Consider the following 20,636-nt stretch of genomic DNA (forward strand, 5'->3'; position numbering starts at 1 on the left):
GACTATGAAATATATAGGGGTAATGCTATCTTAACTCTGAGTATAAAACCTTACCCTAAATCAAACAAGTTATGGTAGTCACAATAGTAGTGCTGGGAAGAGTGAGGGGTAGTTAAACTATCCTGATATCTGTTGGGAGTCTCATTTGAAAGAGGGGTATCTGATAGCTTTTGAACTTGTCTTACTCAGGAATTCTCCTCTCAGAAAGCAGAAAAAACAATGAGTAGTACAGCTACTTTATATTTAATTCTGACCAGTGGGTGAGAATTAGTGATATGGAAGTAACAGGAATCTTGGGAGAAAGTGTTCAAGTGTTTTGCAATTCAAATGATCAAGAAAAAGGAACCCTACACACAGTCAAGCAACCATCCAAGACTTTAGAGTTCAGACATCATAGAGCTACGTTTCTATGGCCCAAGATTGTAAACATAAAGTTAATTTATGAAAGATGGGAAATTACCAAAGATGGAGTTATGAATATATTATTATGAAAAAGACTAATCAGAAAGAAAAAGAGAGGGCATCCAAAAGAAATGAATGTGATTGCACAGGGAGTGCTCTGGTGAGTTTGGCTTTTAAAAGGATATATACAAAAGATGGAAGAAACAGCATATAATGAAGACCAGACAGAATATCACAACATGTAAGAATAGTATTCATAAGGCTGTGCTATACTGTCATTTTATAGATAAATAACTTTAACTCACTCTCTATGTCTCTGTAAGCCCAAAGATCATGAATTCAAATTCCCATTAAGTGATATTTATATCAGAAAAATATTTTCCTTTAGAAAAAGTTTTATTAGAAAACTTTGAGTGATAGAGCAAATCAAGGCCTGTTCTTAACCAAATCAAGTCCTCTGTATGAGGACTTCTATATGAATGAATCTAATTTAACTACTACATTAATAATATATGAATAATATTAATAATAACAAATGCTGTATTAGTAATGAATATAATCTAAGTGAATATATATTCATTCATTACAAAAAATTTTAAGTGACTCATTTGTTCCATGTATTACTATTTTTTAACTAGTACTTAATGTAGAATGACACATATGACAAAATCATTTATGAGTTAAACTACTGATTATAGTATATTCTCTGACCAGTACATGTGATGTTCACTCCAAATTGTATTATGACTTACAATGGCCACTTTCTGTAGACTAGGCTTTCATAGAGCCAGCAATCAGCCTGCTAAAGCAATCTACTCCATTATGTTGCTATTTGCTAAACCTGGCAACTGGCCTTGCAAATACGCTTTAAAAGAAAGTTTTATTGAAGCTCTTTTAAAAAAAACTCCTCACTGCCCTTTGACTCTTCTGCCTTGCCTCCACCAACTCCTGCTTCAGCAGACCCTACCCTTGTAACAAGTAAGTATAGTCAAGAAAAACTCATTAAAACATTGACCATGTCTAAAAAGAGGGGAAGAGATTTACTCAAGATCCATCATGTTTGTGGCAAAACCAATATTAGAGTAACCACATCCTTTGACTCATCCTGTGGAGCTTTCCAAATCAATTATTCAGTTTTGTTAAAGACAGCTTAAGCAATAGCATCCTCAGGATACTTCTACAAACAGCTCAGTGGGTAGATAACTGGACCTGGAACCAAGAGGACCTGAGTCAAAAATCACCCTCCAGTCACGTAGGAGGTGTATGACCCTGGGCAAGTCACTTAACTATTATCTGCCTTAGTTTCTTCGTGTGTAAAATTGAGCTAACCATGACACATATCTCAGGGTTGTTGGAGGGATAAAATGAGATAATATTTTAAAGTGTTTTGCAAACCTTCCAGCTATAAATACTAGCTATTATTATTAGCTAAATGTTGACCCGTAAAAACATTTCACAAATTGATCAAGACTGAATTTAGAGTAGCTGTAGGATTGGCATCTACCTCATAGAGAAATCTAAATTTAACAAACCTTTATTAAACAATTACTAAAGGGTAGGCATTGTAGGTGATACAATTCCTACTCTTAAGGAGCATACTCTCTAATTAATAGAGTAATTGCTATCATAAGTCTCCAATTTCCTTCTCTTTCTGATTTCCGTAGAAGTTACTTTGAGTAGAATTTCTTTTTCTTAGGCTGCCAACTCTTCTTGTCATTTTCAACCCCTAGTCATGGCCTTTTCTGATTTTTCCTGTCATTATCAGTGATTTTTTTTTTCAAAAATCACCCAAGTCCGCAGAGTTTACCTAACAATCTTAAAATAAAATCTAATTTGATCATAGTTTTGTCAGTTCACTGCCAACAGAAACATTTTAGGTCATATATATGATCCAAGAAAAAGTTTGGTGGCTCCAGAATAGTAAAAAGAATCAGTTATAACTGGAAAAAAGTGTATTATATTCACTGTCTTTCCCCAGCTCAGTAGACACAGATGCATTTTCTAGCCTCTTCTCTCATCATTTACTCTTAAACATCTGGGGAACCTCAAGCCCCAAATCTTGATTTTATTCCAGTCCACAAGAACATAGTATACTACCTAACTCGGTTGTACTTCAGAGAATAATTTGCTCCTTACTGGACTACTGTAACTATTCCATTCAGAGAAAGTCCCTAAGAATGTTGTGGATAAGAGCACCTGAAAGATACTAAACACTAGTTATTCAGATAATAAAAAGTCAACATATAAAGGTAGAAGGAGATAACTTGCTTTAAGGTCAAGTGACAATTAGATCTAACAAACAATACATGTGTACACTACTCATCTGGATACCTGCAGATAGGTGCTATTTATTTTTAAAATTTATTTATACTTCTTTTTGCTTTCATATCTTTCTTGTGCCCTCACTCACTTTATCTCAACTTCACTCTATTATCATCTCTGTGTGTGTGTGTGTGTGTGTGTGTGTGTGTGTGTGTATGTGTGAAGACAGAGAGAGACAGAGATAGAGAGAGTACCCACTGGATTTGGAGACAGCACTTAGGTTTGAATCCTGCCTGTAAAATTCAGCATGGAAGATAAGACAGAGTGAGTACTGATTTTAGAATGAGAAAGACCCAAATTGTTCATATCCCACCTCTCAAAGGCTGTGTCTGTGTGTTTATGTATATATGAATTTAATGTATAAATATAGATATAGTCCTTCTTTTCCCAACTTATCTTTCTCTTCCTGTTATGATAATATGGAATTTCATGGTAGTTGTGAAGTAAAGTCTGATGAATAAAGTCTTAATCTCTAAAGCAAATGCATTGGATGTGGTAGGTCACGACATACCTCTACTGATATAAATTACAATGCACGCCCAATTTCTCTTCCTATCCTTGTCCATATCCTTCCGTAAGATCGTAGATTTAGAAATAGAAGACACGATGAAAGTCATTTAGTCTAATCCTCTTGTTTTACAGATTTGTAAAGAGTCCAATAGAGTTCAAGTGACTTTCCCAGAGTCACACAGTAATAAAATAACCATCATTCATAGAGTGCTTTAAGGTTTGCAAAATATTTTAGATACCTTATTTCAAGTGAGCCTTACAGCAACCCTATGAAAGTATTGATGGTATTATCATCTCTCTTTTAGAGATAAAGAAACAGCTTAGAGCTATTATGTAACTAACCAGTGTCAGAGGTGTGATCAGAACCCATCTTTTTTCCTCCAAATCCTAAAGGCATACTGCCTTTCCTAGAGAAATTATTGGATGGATACCAGTGCAGTACACATCCTGTCCATGTGTTATTCCTTTCTCTCATTGTATGACTAGCTCCTCTTTCTTTTTTATAGAAAACTCTATAGACTTTGAGGTAAATGGCTATGTCACCCCAGTCGGTTGATAATAGTACAAGATGACACTTAAAAAAAAAAGTTCTAAGCAACAGGCAATGGAGAGCTCTAGACTGGGGATCTGGGGTGAAGGGTAGGGGTAGGTTGATTCTTTTTTTTTTTTTTAGGCAATTGGGATTAAGTGACTTGCCCAAGGCCACACAGCTAGTAAGTGTCAAGTGTTTGGTCTGAGCCCGAATTTGAACTCAGGTCCTCCTGACTTCAGGGCCGGTGCTCTATCTACTGTACCACCTAGCTGCCCCCTGGTTGATTCCATTATAAACTAGCTATGTGACCCAGGGCAAACCACTTCTCTCAAGACTTCAGTTTCCTTACTCATAATTTTATGAAGTTGGACGAGATCATTGCTAAGGTCCCTTTTACATTCAGCATTCTATGATTTTGAGATAAATCACTTGGAGATTGAGACCATTCCATGTGACAGCAGCATTGGTTTATGTTAGAGGAGGCCAACCTCAACACTCATACTTTCCCAGAAAAGCAGAAAATATAGTAGTCTTTCATTCTCAGGATGCTTGGTATCCAGATGACATGGATTTTGAATGTATAGCATGTAATGGCAGGACTTTTAAAAATGAGCACTGAAAATTATATAGAAAATGGGGAGAAAAATGGTATAGACCACTCTCTCCTGCAAAGAAATTGGATACTTTGAGATTTCTTTTCCTTTTTTGCTAAGGCCAGATGTTATTAGATTTATGTTATCTATAGTAATACGGACCAGGGATTTCATCATTCTTACTAATGTCTTTCTTATGGATTTATTCAAGTCCCTGCTCTCATACCTTGACCTTCTTTCTTTATATAAACATATGCCTGATTTCCCTTTGCTTATCTGCTTATCCAAAATGCTGATAGACTCTATGGTATATGGGATTTGGAAAATAATAATGATAATAATGGTAATAGTAACTATTATTCAATGTATATTTACGTATAAACAATAGTCTATTATAAAAATAACACTTATATAGTAGTAAATAAGTATGTTATTTACATACATTATACAAGTACAATAGTAGAGGCTGTTACTCTTGATTAGTACTTTGATACTCGATGGATCCATGATCTCAGTGACATGGGAATTCTTCCTACAGGTGCCAGTTACAACCCATTTACATGCTCCTCGTCCTATATGATTCTTGTTTATGTTTTTCCTTACACAGATTGTTTCATTTAAACCCTAAAACAATTCAGTGAGGTAGGTGCTGTTATTATCTGTATTTTAAAGATGAGGAAGCTGAGGCTGTGAATAGTTAAGTGACTTGCCCAGATTTCCCACAGCTAGTAAATAACTGAGACAGAATTCCACCTCTGGTCCACCTAACTCTTAGCTCAGCACTCATTTCAACTATGCCACTTAGCTGCTGATACTTAAAGGATTCCCATGAAGTTGCCAGAGTTCCCCAGGGAAAGATTGTGAATCCAAGATGTTCCCTTTCTGTGGCATTCCTTAAGAGCAGATCTGGGATTTTCTTCATTTTATTTGTGTCCTGTCTTGCAGTGCTCTGCAGAATGCGGTGTTGGAGTGAGAACACGTTCAGTGGTGTGCATGACCAACCATGTTAGCAGTCTGCCCTTAGAGGGCTGTGGCAACAACAGACCAGCAGAAGTTACCCCCTGTGACAACGGGCCCTGTGCTGGCAAAGTGGAGTGGTTTGCTGGGAGCTGGAGTCAGGTGAGTGCATCCTTCTGGTATCTTATTTGGCATATTTCAAAAGTCACTCCTGTCCACATAGACCAATCCATATTGGAAATAAAGAAGGAAAAACCTGAGGTCATTTTGATGAAAAGAACAAATAACATTGAGAAAATAATGGCATCGTCATTTATTAAGTCCTTAGTATGCCCTGGAAAATGAATCTATTCTTGTGTTATTAGGATTCTTATTATTAGCAATCTAAGTTCTTGGAAGCACAGATGATGGATGCCAAGAGGGGACAACAAAACCTATTTTAAAGTGGTAGAGTTGGAGGGAGGTAATATGTTTAATTGTGAAATAGGAGCCAAGAGAAAGGTCACACTTGTCTTTCTGGAGGCGAATAGCTTATTTAAAATGTTGTTCTTTGGGGGGTCAATGAAGAGTTAAAAGAAATTGTGGTGTCCCTGTTGACCTAAGATGCTGGGGGTTCTGCAAGGGGAGCAGGTAAAGGGTAGGATAGTTGGAAAAGGAGTTATCAGAGGACATCTCACTCACATTATAGAAGAACAAGGCTATATTTCAGCCCCATCACCAAATAGAATCAGCTTTGCTGTCGGCAAAGAAGTAGGGGAGGTCTCAGTAGTACCATTTAATAGGACAGGGAGTTGCTGGCTAGCATCTCTGTGGCTCTTACATCTAAGAGAAATGACTAGGAAATTCCAAGTGTGTTGGCAGCAACTAGGAAGGGAAGATGGAGTCTTCTTCTTGACTAAGACATGCAAGGGAGTTTTGAAAAAAGTGAAGGGAGAGAGAAAATAAGAGAAAGGAAGAAAGGAGGCAGAGGGAGAAGAAAAAGGGGGTAAATGGAAGGAGAGGAAAAATCCAAAATCTTAGAGCTTCTGGAGTTATCAGAAGAGGAAGGATGGAGTTCCCTCATCCCAGGCAGCCAACCATGCATCTCCTCTCTCTTCCCTGAGCATGATTCTTGACTAGATGACCATTTCTATGTCTCATAGTAGTTGGAAGTTAATGTGCAGAACACAATGTTCCTAAAACATTCTAAGAATTAAGAAAGATAGAGATGTCCCCAAAGTTTTCACCAATCAGGAGATGCCTTAGCACTATTCAGAACTGGTGGTTTAACCAAGTAGTAAATGCTTTTTTAGGAAAAAAAATAATGATTAGCCAATAGCTATGATACCTCCAACAGCCTGTAGCACCAAGAAATGATCCAATAGGATTCAAGCCTTATAGCAAAGCAAAACATTAAAGACTGACCAATCACAACAGGGAAGTTAAATCCTAAAATACCTGGGTTTCATAAACACAAAGAGAAACAAGCCCAGGGATGCAAAGTGGAGCCAGAGATGAAACAATTCAAAACCAGCCTGTCAACAGATTTCATGGACCTCCCTTCTTGGCCAATGCTGGGTAGATACCCTACACAGCTCTGCTCTCATCAGCTATTCCTCTCTGTCACTTCCCTCCTCCCCTGCTGTATCCCCAACTACTATATTTGGGAGGAAAAATGCATCAAATCAGCAACATTTCATAGAATGAATTGACTTTCTATCCTCTAGCCTTTGCTATTCTCTGCAAACATCTCTGGCTTTTGTGGAGATTCAATAAAAAACAGGAGTTAGTATTAGACAAGGAAGTTTGGAACAGAGGCAAAGAGGTTTAGCATAGCACCAATGAAAAATCAATCAGTAATTTGGAGGGTTTCCTGTATTTAAATGAATGAATAATTTGTTACTGTTTAATTTACTTATTGCTTGTATTGCTCATTTGAACACTTAATCATATATTGCTTTTCAAGCCTTACTATATATTACTCTTTTTAATTCATTCCACAATGCAGTTGAACTGACCTTGTTGCTGTTCCTCTACACAATAAATAATACATTTCCCATCTCAGCTCCATTGCACCGGCTACCTGCATGAATGGAATGCAACCTCCTTATCATCTCCATCTATTAGAATTCCTAATTAACTTCAAAACTCAGCTCAAACATCACCTTCTACTTGAAACTTTCCTGACCCCCCCATCCCAGTTTCCCTTCAAAAATTGTATAATTCTTATTTTGAATATACCTTTATATGTATACACATGTTGTCTACCCCAATAGAATTTAAGCCCCTTGAGAGCAGGGACTTTCATTTTTACCTTTGTATACCCAATGCCTAGCACAGTACCTGGCTATAATTGCTGTTTCATAAATGCTTGTCAACTGATAATTACTTTGCTATCCTGTGTGTGCTTCTCCCAGCTCCTTGAGGATGGGGACTATAGTCTATATTTCTTTTGAATCTCTCATAGTCCCTAGCATAGGTCTGGATTCAAAGTAAACTTCATTGTTGCAGATATTTCCTCCTCTAAACTTTCTGTGCCATGGTTCACAATGTTCCTGAGGCCAATAAAGCTGATGGCAAAGCCCTTGATAATGGATGTCTGAGAGCTCGGCCTGTTTAGCCCTAGGACTCGCAGATGCAGAGTTCATTGTTGAGCCTTCCCTCAAAGCTTTTCCAGGTTGGCAGACTCGGCCTTCAACAGCCGGCCCTCTTTTGGGGCAGCCTTTGAGGATGCAGGGTCACTTCCATACCACAAGAAGGCACCGGAGTGTAAGGGTAGAGATGCTATAGATCCTCACCAAATGGTTGTGGCATGGAAAGAATAAATGGAACCTCTGAGTACACGAGGGTTTTCCAGGACAGTGACAAGTAGATACTATTAAAAGAAGCCATTGTCTCTGCCCAATTAGGCTTCCTTCAGAAATACCAGCAGTAAAAGTGATCTGACCCTGAACTCCACAGTTCTCCTCATGTGTTTCAAGCAAACCTAAAGTTAAGTAAAAGTAATTATCTTCAACAAAGGAACATCCCATCAGGACCAGCATCCATTTGCAGAAACCTTTTACAAGAAAGTAATGCATGATGAAATGTGGCATTTATCTTCCTCCACCTGAGCCATTCAGAAATGCTCCCGTAAGTGAAAGGGACAAGCCTCAAACAGATTTTATTCTATTGAAAATCAACACCAAGGAGCAGCAGCCACAGACATTCAGCTCAAATGTACATTTTCAGAAGCATAAATGAAACAACGCATTATCTAGGAGCCATAAATGGTTCTGTTTATTGCCAGGGCATCCCAGGGCATAATAGTAAGGTCACTGAAGTTTGTCTCAGACATGCCTCATCTGTCCATTCTTCACCCTTTTTCTGTTCCCCTCTTCAAGGGGCCATTGCCCTCAGTCCAAACTGCCTCTTCTGGTTGGGAGGAATCCAATAAACACAGTGATTTAATGTGCCGCCTTTCCCAGGGACTTGCATTTTGAATTAGGATACCTGAAGACTGCAGTGTTTGGACCTAAAGAATGACTTTCCAATGGTGGAATTTCAAGGACAGTGACAATCAGGAAGTGTAGGGAGTGGGAGTGACGTCAAATGTGGAATGCAAATCACAGAACACAAACAAACACATATACTGCTAAAGCAAATGCCATTATGGATTGATAAAAAGCCTACATAAGCCTTCACTGGTGAAAGTCACACTTAGGAACTACGTTTTTAAGTGGGTGAGAGACAAGGACAGGGACAAAAGATTTTCCTTTTCCATATTCTCCAAGTCATCATTACTTCAAAAATGAAACAGTATAAATTATATCTACCTATGATTGTGTCTATATCTATCTATATGTCCATATCCATGGCAGCTAGGTGATTCAGGGGATACAGAACTGGACTTGGAATCAAGAAGACATGAGTTCAAATCTAGCCTTTCAGCCTCAGACCCTGAATCACCTGAATCAGTGATCCTGGACAAGTCATTTAGTCAATCTACCTCTGTTTCCTCACCTTTAATATGGGGATAATGATAACACCTTAAGAAGTTGTTTGCTCGGGGTCATATAGCTAGTTAATGTTTGATGCAGAACTCAAAATCAAGTCCAGCACTCAATCCACTGTACTACTTAGTTGTTTCAACAGAGATGAAAGAAAACATACTTCTTTACTAAAAGGCTAGGGTTTAAATTTATCTGAATTCAGAGTTAGTGTCAGCTGCCTTAGCACATTGTCATAACTGACGCAAATCACAATTGAATTCCTCCTAATCTAATGTTGTGTGGCAAAACCCAGTTTCTGTGGTAAGATAGGGCCAGAATGATTTTGACAAGTTATCTCCAAGGGGATTCCATTATGGAATCAATACCTATGATGGCTGGAGGACTGGATGTGCTTGCTGCATGAAGCACATTTCTCTTTTCCTACCTTGTGAACATCATCTAACACATGGAAGCATTTCCACACTGCAGACTATTTAGGGGAGGGGAGAGAAGGGACCATATTTGTCAAAATATGCTTGTCTCCAAATGAATCTAAGGTAACTAAAATATGTTGGTGTGTCAGAAATTTCTTGAAGACTTAAAAAAAAAACTTTATGGTATGGAGAGTGCAAACAGCTCTGTGAAGTCCAGAAGGGTTCCTTCATCTGTTGCTGTTGCCCTAACATCATCATCATAAAAGACTTCCCAAGAAATAACTTTAAATGACCATATGTTGCTAGAAACTTCATGTAAAAAGGAAGAAAAATTCCCACGAGCATCATTTGTAGACTAGGTGATACCTAAAGCCGAGAAAAAATCTACCAAGTTTTTGTGAGAACAATCTCTGGCATAACACTATTCATGATAGAAAACAAATTTCAATGGAAAAGATTTTGAAATACCAAAAAAAAAGTATGCCATCTGTTCACCAGACATTCCTTTACCAAAACTCCTCTAGAGGTAAAAGGTGAGTGAGAAATGGCATCTACTCAAAGTAGAATTGATATGATACTATGGCTTGCACTACTTTGAGATGGATATACAGACGTCCACGGAGGAAGTACTCACTGAGTTTATGATTATACTACATCAACCAGGTTTTTGGGGGGGCTTGTTTTTTCACAGGCATCAAAGCAAGATTGAACAAGTACCTGAAGAGTATAAGGACAGGTGTTGGCCCTGTGATTTCATTAGTGCAAGGAACATCCAGGTCAGGAAATTCCCTCTACCAATGAAAGTCATCATCTCTGCAACTTAGCATCCTAGACTTTTCTACAGTAGGAGTTGGCAAACTCATGCCCACTGCCCGTTGTTGTACAGCCCACAAGCTAAGTATGTTTTTTTTTAATTTAATGTAAAATCTCTTCCTAGCTCACAGACCATACAAAAAGAGGTAGTGGGCATGAGTCTGCCTACAGCACTAGGCACTTAAGTGATTTCACCAAAGTTCCATAGTCAACATCGGGTCTTGAACCCATGTCTCCCTGTTGTAAGGTTCGCTATCCCTTTTAAGGCCCTTTTCATGTGGGACGGTTTAATGATGAAACAACAGAAAAGGTGGTTTTTGCATAAAGGAAAGATTATATATAAATTTTCAAATGATGTAAGATATTGCCATTGCTATATATGAACACTGATATCTAAAAGGAGTTTTTTATAATAAGCTTTAAAAATATATGCAGCTAATATATCTGTATAAAATATAACTTTTAAGCAAGATTTGGAAAGTTTTGAAGAGAAAAGGTATGTTGTATAAAATATTTACAGACAAATCTTTGTGAATATTGTAGAATGATGTCTTGCTTGTGTCAGAACAGTTTAATGCATAAAGAGACAGAGAAGGTGCTCTTATTTATTAAAAACTAGAGAAATATGAGTGCAAAGAAAGACAGATTCAAGGGTACCAGAGACAGGCAACCACATTGATGACTTCAAAGCTTCAAACCAATATATTACACCAACTAATTTTCATATTCATGTTTTATGACTAAAAAATGAGAAGTCATATAAACATCTAGAGACTAAGGCATGATTTACAAAGGGCTATCAATGTGATAGGGAGAATGTGTGGAGCTGTAACTTTTTAAATGAAAATCACTGAGAATCAGAAGGCTTTTATTTAAGACATTGAAGAATTAGAACTGGTAAAGGCATTGGGTATAGGAATCTGAGAGACCAAACAGACATGAGCTGGGGAGTGGGGCAGGGTGGAAAAAGAGCTGCTCTGTTGAGTTAATTAGAAACAGTGAGCTCACACAAGATTACAGCTGAGTGATTCCTCATTGGTCAGAGAAAGAATTTACATCGTTGGCCAAGAGCTGTAGTGATAGTTATTGACCTACTGCACCAACTAGAGTTAGAGAGAAGCTTTTGCTTAGAGTATATCTCTGCCACCTCTGGCTTAACAAAGAAGAGTGGGGATGGGGAGGTGGGCATGGAGGGGAGAGTGCACTTTCAGCTGCTTTGGTATCTTGGTGAGCTGGCTTAAACAATCATCCTGAATTGCGTTGCTATGAACTCCATTCTGAATCCATCATTTGGGTGAGTGAATAACTGGTGAGTATGGTCTGTATAGTCCAGAGAAGCAGTTCTTTACCTCAAATGGAACTGTGATTCACATTGAGAGCTAACACTTTCTTTAAAAGCCCTTTTAAGGATGGTATGGATGGCAAGTATGGTAAATTGAAAGAATTTGTAAATACTAATGAGAAAAAGAGGAAGATTTCTATGACTGAAGAATGGTGATAAGCAACAGTCTAGTAGTGAGCAAAGGAGCCATTTTGCAGGGCGCAGACGTTCCTTGATGGACCAATAACAAGTAACCCATAGGACCAAGGACATGGAAGTCCAGGGTTGTGAGCTACTTTAAAAAATGAGTTATCCTCTCTCATGTGCCTCCCTGCCAGGTTCCCGTCAATGTGGTTCCATAGTTCCCAACAGATACTGAGTGCATTGGTGGGAGAATGCGATCCAATTTTATGTATATTTATGTTATATGTTATATGTATACTGTAGTTTATTATTTGTGCATTTGCTTTGATATAGTAGTACCTACAATATTATTTATTTTGCTTTTTGTTAAGCACATGTTGATGTTTAGATTCTAAAAGTGTCTTTATTGTAAGTGGTTCATTAGATTAATATTATTCACTGTGTACGTGAATTATTTTGTGAGTGCACTGCCAGTTGGGTAGATTGTATTTTATTATTTGTGCATTTACTTTAATATATTAGTATCTATAATATTATTTAGTCTTTATTAGCATCTGTAATATTATTTCTTTTGCTTTTCGTTAAGCAAATATTAATGTTTAAGGTCCACAATGTCATTATGGTAAGTGGCTGGTTAGGTAAATATGACTCATTGTGTACATGCATTATTTTGTGAGTGGCCAGCTGAATAATTACAACAGATATTGGAAGGATATTCTAGATAAGAATGGAGAGGAGGTGAAGTATGTTTTTCCCTAACAGGATTACTCCTAAGGCCTTTAAAAAGTTTAAATATAACTGCATGGTGATGGCATAGCTCTGGGAACTTAGACCTGCTAGTGTGAAAGCAGGTAGAAATGAGGGAGCCAACCCAGAGGAAAAGTACCTCCTGAGAGGAGTGACTTAGATATGTTGTAATTTGTGGGTTAGTGGCATCACATATTGGCACAGATCTCACCACCACACCACAGTCCCCATTCATATTTGAAGCTGTGTGTGAATATTACATAGACCTTCCCTGTAGTACCATTTACCATGCTATGTTGACTTGAGGCCATCTATTGATCCATTATGCCTTACTGCCTCTCACCTACACGGTACAAAAATTATCAGATACATTATATAGCTAAAGGTCAAGCACAGACCACTAGAAAGATAGCTGATACACATATTATTGGAAAAAATTTAAGTGATTTGCTTCCAATCATATAGCTAGTACATGATAGATCTGGGAATCAAATGCAGATCTAATGATGAATTTTTGAGACAAATATAGTCCTAACAACTAAACCAGGGAAGGATGAAGAAAAGCAAGAGAAACATAGGGTGTATCACTAATGAATATCAATTCAAAACTTTTAAATAAAATCTTAGCAAAAAGTTAATATCAACACAGTGAAACAATTATTCATTATAATCAAGTTGGATTTATACCAGGGTTGAAAGAATAGTTCAACATTACAGAAACAATTAATATAGTTAAAAACACTAAAAACAGAAACAACCCCAAACCATATGATCATATCAACAGATGCAGGGGGAGGGGAAGCCTTTGACAAAATACAGTACTATGATGCTAGAAACCCCACAAAGCACAGGCGTATTCGCACAATGTTAGCATAATAGAAGCCTTTGTCTAAAACCAAAAGGTGACATTTTGAGCGTTCCTTCTCTGTGTTTCGCTATCCATATAAAATGTGTGAAGATGATTACAAAAAGAATTATCAGAGCAAGCAAAAAAAGTGCTAATAGGGAAAAGTCAGAAAATGAGTCTAAGCAGAACAAGATCCCTGGAGGTAATTGTTTTCTAAAAGGTTCTCTTCCTTAGCTTCATTTTTGAAAATGAGTTCTGTCCACATCTACCTTGGCATTGCTAATAAGTTGGGAAGAGGGGAATCACATTCTTTGTTTTTCTCTGACATTGATGACTTCTCCTATTCTCGGATTTTCCTGTGTCTCATAAACTGGCAGAAGCCTTGAGATAATTGGTAGATTTTTTTTAACATTCAGCCATTGTTATTGCTTTTTTAACATTTATTTTTTAAAAATTAGAAATTTTTAAAAGACAGTTAATTTTTTTATTACTGCTTAAGTACATTTTTAAAATCATTGTGTTTGGCATATTAAATATATATGCCAATAGAGTTAAACACAATACATTTTTCAATGTTGTTTAGTTAAGCAACTTTAGATCTATAAAAAGCACAAAAACAATAAGTCTTTTAGGGACGACCTGCTTACAGAAAAAGCAGGATGGTGTAATGTACAGCGCAGTGGATGGGGGTAAAGAAGGTTTCACTTCTGGTACTGTTTATACCACTAACAAGTTGTTTGACCTTAAGTAGGTCACTCTTCTGAGCTTTAGTTTTCTCATCAATACTGATGTGACCTGACATTGGCTTAGAGCTGGAAGGGACCTCAGAGGCCATCTAGTTCAGTCTTTCATTTTATAGATGAGTAAGTGAGTAAAGCAGGTTATAAAATGTAGAATTAAAGGCCTACACACAAAGACACGTGCTATTATATCCAGATTTATTCTCAGTGCTTCTTTTGGTATCCATACCTTTGGTCATATTCCCTGAGCTCAGGATGTTGTTTTTCTACCTATTTGTTAAATACCTACTAATTCTTTAAAGCCCATCTCAATACTTCCTTTCTCTATGAAACTTTTTTCTGATCATTCCTATCATTAGTAATCTAATCCCCTCACCCCCTAAACTTCATATACTTTCCTGGCACCTCGCAAATGCTCTTATACATCATTGTGTATTTCAGCTTATCTGTGCACATTTCACAAGAGCCAAAATGATACCACCGTACTACCACTACCATGACACTGTGGGAATCAGGAAGAAATGATTTTGAGTCCTGCCTTTAACATATACTAGCTGTGTGACTCTGGGCAAGCCACTTAACTTTTCAGGGCCCCCAGGTAACTCTTTAAGATTGTAACTAAAAGAAAAACTGTTGATCTGCATGGACAGATGTTTCTATACTTTGACTTTCCTATGTGGATGCAATCACAGAGATAGACTTCACCCTCTCCACACGCACACACCCTGCCCCCCAAAAGTACGTTTCAGATCATATTAGACCGTAAGTTCCATTTGGTCAGGGACCTAATTTTTCTAGACCATTTGTCACTCCCCCACCATCTGTTAGAGTGCTCCCCATTCCACAGCTGTTTCATGAGTGTATATCATAGATTTGGAGTTGAAAAAGAACTCGGAGATTTCCTAGTCCAGCCTTCCTCACTTTATAGATGAAGAATGTGTTGAAAGGGAGAGAAGAGAAAAAAGTTTGTGTGTGAGTCTCTCTTGCATTGCATTCACACCTAACTCAGGTTGACATTCCCTTTTGGATATCAAATAACACAATATGCTTGTGGTGTTGCTCTCCTAAGTGTTTTGGCATTGACTGCACATCACCACTAACTTCTGTAGCCTTTCAAAAACAGGTCCCTTCCAGCTATAAATCCTATGTTCTGACAGCTTTTCTCCACAGTGCTTTTGGGAGTTAGTAGCCTTGGTCACTTTCTAAGCCCCATTTGACTGAGGTGAGACCAGAGGGAGGCTAGGGAAATGAAAATGTGCCTGCCAGTACTTTTCACCACCTGGCCTATATTAACCCAAAGCTTCCTGGTGCCCAGGAGCCAAACCTCTTTACCCCTCCTCTTCTCTTGCTGTTGGCTGCCTCACTGTGCTATAGTTAAACATAGTGAGTACAGCGCATCCTTGCTCATGGTGCATGTAATATATTGCCTTTGTCCAAACTCTGCATTATAAGCCCACAGCTGGAATTTTTGCTGTAACACACAGAATTGAATTCTGTAATTATTTAAGCCAGAAAAGCCACCTGGGTTGTGTGTCTACATTGCCAAGAACAGGTAGAAAATTCCCACCCCCCATGTTCCTGCTGACTATCCACTTCTCAGAGGGTCTCACAGGCCTAGGACATGTTTTCCACTATGTTCTTTGTCTAGCATCTCTGCCAGCAACACTGAATTCTATCACCTCTTTCACAGCTGCAGCTTTAACCAGTTCTTGCCCATCTGACCCCACTGTGGCTCTCCACTCTAGCCAAGAATAACCATGGCTAGAAGAGGTTTCAAGGGCCAGGCAGAGGCAGCCTGCCCATTCGCTTCTGAGATGGTGCTTGCTCTAGTTGGGCCCAACTTTTGTTCCTTCCTCTGGGGTCGTGAACAGGGAAAAAGTACTGCTGGGCTATGTATATCTATAAGCTGAGCATGTACTTAAGGCTTTCCATCTTGCTACTATTTCTCAGAGCATCTATTCCTCCGGTATAACTTTTAAGGACATAGGGTCACCTCTAAACCACGATGAGGCAAAGTAAGAAGGAAGAACAGAACAAGTGCTTATTAAGTGCCTACTGTATGCCATGCACTGTGCTAAAATTACAAATATTATCTTCCACCTCAGTTTTCCTCTCTGGAAATTGGGAGATTAGGATCAGATGATTTCTAAATTCTCTTCCAACTTGAAGATTCAAATACTCTGTGAGATTAGTCACAAATCTACTCTAAACTGGATATCTTGTATGAATGAAAAAAATAAATTGGGTGTGTGCATAGTTTGACTGTCCCCAGAATTTTATGATAGACATTGACGAAAACGGATATTACCCTATCATGTTATTTATGGCATTTTACTTCTTCCCTCTCCCCCCAAAATGAATACATGGAATAAGCTATTGAAGACCTATTGAACTATTCCGTATTATATATGTATTGATATTCCTGTATATTGTCTATAGTATTCTGTGAGGTCTTGAGTTGTTAGCCATCCTAATAACTAGGCTTCCCTCACACCATTATGTCTAAATTATGCCAGGTGACAATGAGCAGGGACTCTGGGTTTTCAATCACTCATTGAGCACTGGAATGCAGAAGAATGACTATATTAGCCATTTATGGTTTTGAGTCTGCCTTCATGCCCACCAAAACTCTCTGCACCCCGAGGGATCCCTCTATTTTGACTGTTGGCTACATAGCCGCTGGCATAGGTGAGGTTGGCATGATGGTATGAAGCTGTATGTTTTATCACTTCCGGTTTGCAAGGGCAAAATACATGAAGCTATTTATCTTCTTCTACATACTGAATCTGTCCCGATAGGGCATCTTTCCACCTTATGGATGGAAGAAGATAACTGTCGTTTATAGCCTCAGGGTCCAAACAGCTAGGCTTCCCTACAGGTATGGTTTCTACTCAATTATGTGTGTATTTTTTAAAATAAAATGTAACTTTTAGTTATCCATAAATCACTAATAAAGCTAATTGAAGAGTAGATATAAACACTTAGCTACAATGAGGTTATCTCACTCACTAATAGATGACTATATTATCTAATCTTGGTTTTCCTCAGTCCTGAGTAGCTATAATAATACACTCTAAATCTCCTAATCTAAAGCTAGAATGTCATGGGACTCATGTAAGGCTCCACGACCCCTGATCAAACTTGTGTCCAAAGCCTTTGCTGGCAGGTTACTTCCAGCATTTGAGCCTTGTCCCTTCCCAGACACCTTTCCCTGGCTGTTAGTTAATGACAATGTTGGCCTTATTTCATCTTCTTAACTCTCCCAATCAAGCATTCAGCTTCTTCCATGACCATGTTTTTGCTTTCATCCTCTCCTCTCTTAACAAAGCAAAATAAGAACTACAGGTGCTATGAAACTGTGAGAAAATGCCATGGCTATTTATCAGTTGGATTCTACAGACATTCATTAGTTTATTAGGTGCCTACTATGTGCAAGGCATTGTGATACTCAGTAGGGGTACAAAGGCAAAAAAATTAGTCCCTGTGTTTAACAAGTTTCAGTGGTCTACTTGTTGAGGTTGAGCTGAGCTGGAGGATACATGTATGCACATAACTATAATACAAGGCATTTGAGGGAGGGTGAGAGCACTAACATACAACTCAGGGGCTGGAGGGAGAGGTGATCCAGGAAAGGGCTTCATCTAGGAGATGATACTTGAGTTAAGCCTTGAAAGAAGAAAGATTCAATAAGGTAGAATTGAGGAAGGAGTAAATCCCAGGCAAAAACTTCCACTGCCCTCAAGGAGCATACATTCTAACAGGGGGAGAAAACATGTAAACAACATGATATATACCAAATAGACAGAAGGCATTCAGAGAAGAAAGGCCATTAGCAGTTTGGGTGAGGTTGGAGGATGGGGACAGCACTGGGAAAGGCCTCCTTGAGTAGATGGAATTTGAGTCTTGAATGAAGTCAGGAAAACTAAGAGAAAGCGTTAGGAGGTAGAACATTCCAGGCATAAAGGACAGCTGATAAAAAGGCCTGGAGAACAGAGATCGAGTGTCACAGAGAAAGCAGATGGTGCTGGGTAAAGTAGTAGAAAGAATGCTGGACTACAAATACTGCCTCAGATACTTTTCAGCTGTGTGACCCTGGACAAGTCTTTCCAGTCTCAGTTTCCTTATCTGTAAAATGGGAACAGTAACCATAGCACCTACCTCACAGGGTTGCTGTGAGTATCTAATAATATCTAATAAGATATTATTTATAAAGTGCTTTACAAACCTTAAAACACTATATAAATGTAAATCATTATTATTATTATTATTATTATTATTACTATTACTATTGACAGGACATGGATGGCTGTAGACCAAGGGGGCAAGTGAGTAAAGGATAGAAGACCATGTATAGTTGAACTGGTCAGCAGTGGCTAGGCTCATGATTCTGGAGGAAGAAAAGTGATTTCAGAGCAGCAGCGATAGACTGAGAAAACAGGGATATCTCAATCTATGGCTTCTCCAATAAACTAGTGCAGTCCAACTTTCTTCTGTCTTGTGCAGCCGCTAAAGGTTTAGTGATTAATTTGTTTCTACATCCTGAAAAACTGGTACTTTTACTAACAACTATTGGTACCCTGTAGTGTTTATAGTCTTGTCTCTGACACATACAGCAGTCTTTTAAAGATATTGTGCCCTTTTCCCCAGGACATAACTTTTTAAATGCATTTAAATAGACCATAACAGGAGCTATAAATGGAGATATAAAGCCATTTCTCCACTTGGTCATTTCTCAATATTTTATTAAACACAGTTGCCAGAATTTACTTAAGTAGCTCTTAAGAGCCTTATAAAATTCAGCTGTGAAAGCAATCTCCTGTGTACTTTCTGCTTGGGTTTGTTCATATTGTCTAAATCTTAGGGTGGGATTTTTATTCTCAAATCATTTGTTTCTTTTGGATCCTAGTCTCTGGTAGTAGAAGGGACCTTATAGGTCATCTAGCCTAAAGGTGTTACACTTGCACCTGTTGCCTGCAACTCTTGGAGCTAGATTAAAATTTAATTGGGAAATGTTTAACAAAATGAACAAATAATGCAATACAACATAGATAATGTTAATTTGTAGTTTTCTAAGCCAATATCCATGGTAGCTAGATGACTCATTGCAAAGAGTACCAGGCTTGGAATCAGAAAAATCTGAGTTCAAATTTGGCCTCAGACATTTACTAACTGTAGGATCCTAGACAAGTCACTTCACCCCTATTTGCCTCAGTTCCTAATCTGTAACATGGGAACATACTGGAGAAGGAAATGGCTAACCACTGCAATTATCCTTGAGAAAACCATGGAGTCACAAACAGTTGGACACAACTGAATGACTTAACAACAAGCCAATATGCAGCCTGCTGGAATCTATTTCTATTTGAGTGTGACACAACTGATTTTAGTCCAACTCTATCATTTTACAAATGATCTGAGGATCAGAGATGTTAATTGACTTGTCTGAGATTATGTGGCTAGAAGTAGACAAGAGAGTATATGTACTCCAAACCCTTTGCCTTTCTCAATGTCGTACACAAGTAAGACTTTCAATACTATGTCTCCAATTTCTACATGCTTCTTAGCTCTTGAAATGCTCCTCCCCTACATCTATATTTTCTTTCATAAAATCTATATAATCTTCCTCATAATGCAGGCTTACTTTTTTTTCTGAGAAAGAATAGATGGGGTAGCCAGTCTTTGACAACTTCTCAGGGATAGGAATTTCAATCTACATAAGCATAGTATCATCCAGTTGACATTTTTCAATCATATCCATAAGGAAATCAAAGAGAGGCATCCTGGTGCAATGGAAAGAGTCAGTGTTGTACTTTAGGTCAAAAAAAGTCTATATTCAAACATGACCTCTGACTTTTATCAACTTTGTGATCATCAGCAAGTCACAACCTCCCTGATCCTCAATTTCCTCATTTCTAATATGAGGATAAACTAAAGATGAGGACGCTCATAGGGTTCTTACAAGGATCAAATGAGAGAAATTTTCCAATACTATACTAAAATTGAGTCATACTATTTCTGAAATACTCCAGCGACTAAACAGTCTATTAACCATATTTTTCAAAGGGTGGGAGGGGAGAATGAGTTTAGTTTGGTCTGAAAATTCTGGAATTTTCCTGGGAAACAATAGCTCTTACTCTCCCACTTAAAAATAATTGTAATACTTATTCAGTTGTTGTTCATAGACACTATACTTTCTCCATTTTTTTTGTCACTTAACACTTGAATTTTTTCTTAAAATACATGAACACCAATTCTGGAATCAAATCTCCACTTTCTTCAGCACCAAGGGATATAATTCATCTGGGACTAGAGTCTTGAATTCAT

General features: G+C 38.0%; 1 protein-coding gene across 1 annotated transcript in view; it reads left to right on the forward strand.

Moving 5' to 3' along the window:
* The window catches only part of THSD4 (thrombospondin type 1 domain containing 4), an 891,140-nt gene that overhangs the window by 848,353 nt on the left and 22,151 nt on the right, over positions 1–20,636 (forward strand). Inside the window, exon 15 of the mRNA XM_020982022.2 lies at positions 5,305–5,478. Coding sequence (XP_020837681.1) covers positions 5,305–5,478 — 174 coding nt within the window. The remainder of the gene's footprint in view (positions 1–5,304; positions 5,479–20,636) is intronic.

The sequence above is a fragment of the Phascolarctos cinereus genome, unplaced genomic scaffold, assembly GCF_003287225.1.
Source record: "Phascolarctos cinereus isolate Bilbo 61053 unplaced genomic scaffold, phaCin_HiC Scaffold_3;HRSCAF=262, whole genome shotgun sequence".
NCBI classification, from domain to species: Eukaryota; Metazoa; Chordata; class Mammalia; order Diprotodontia; family Phascolarctidae; genus Phascolarctos; species Phascolarctos cinereus.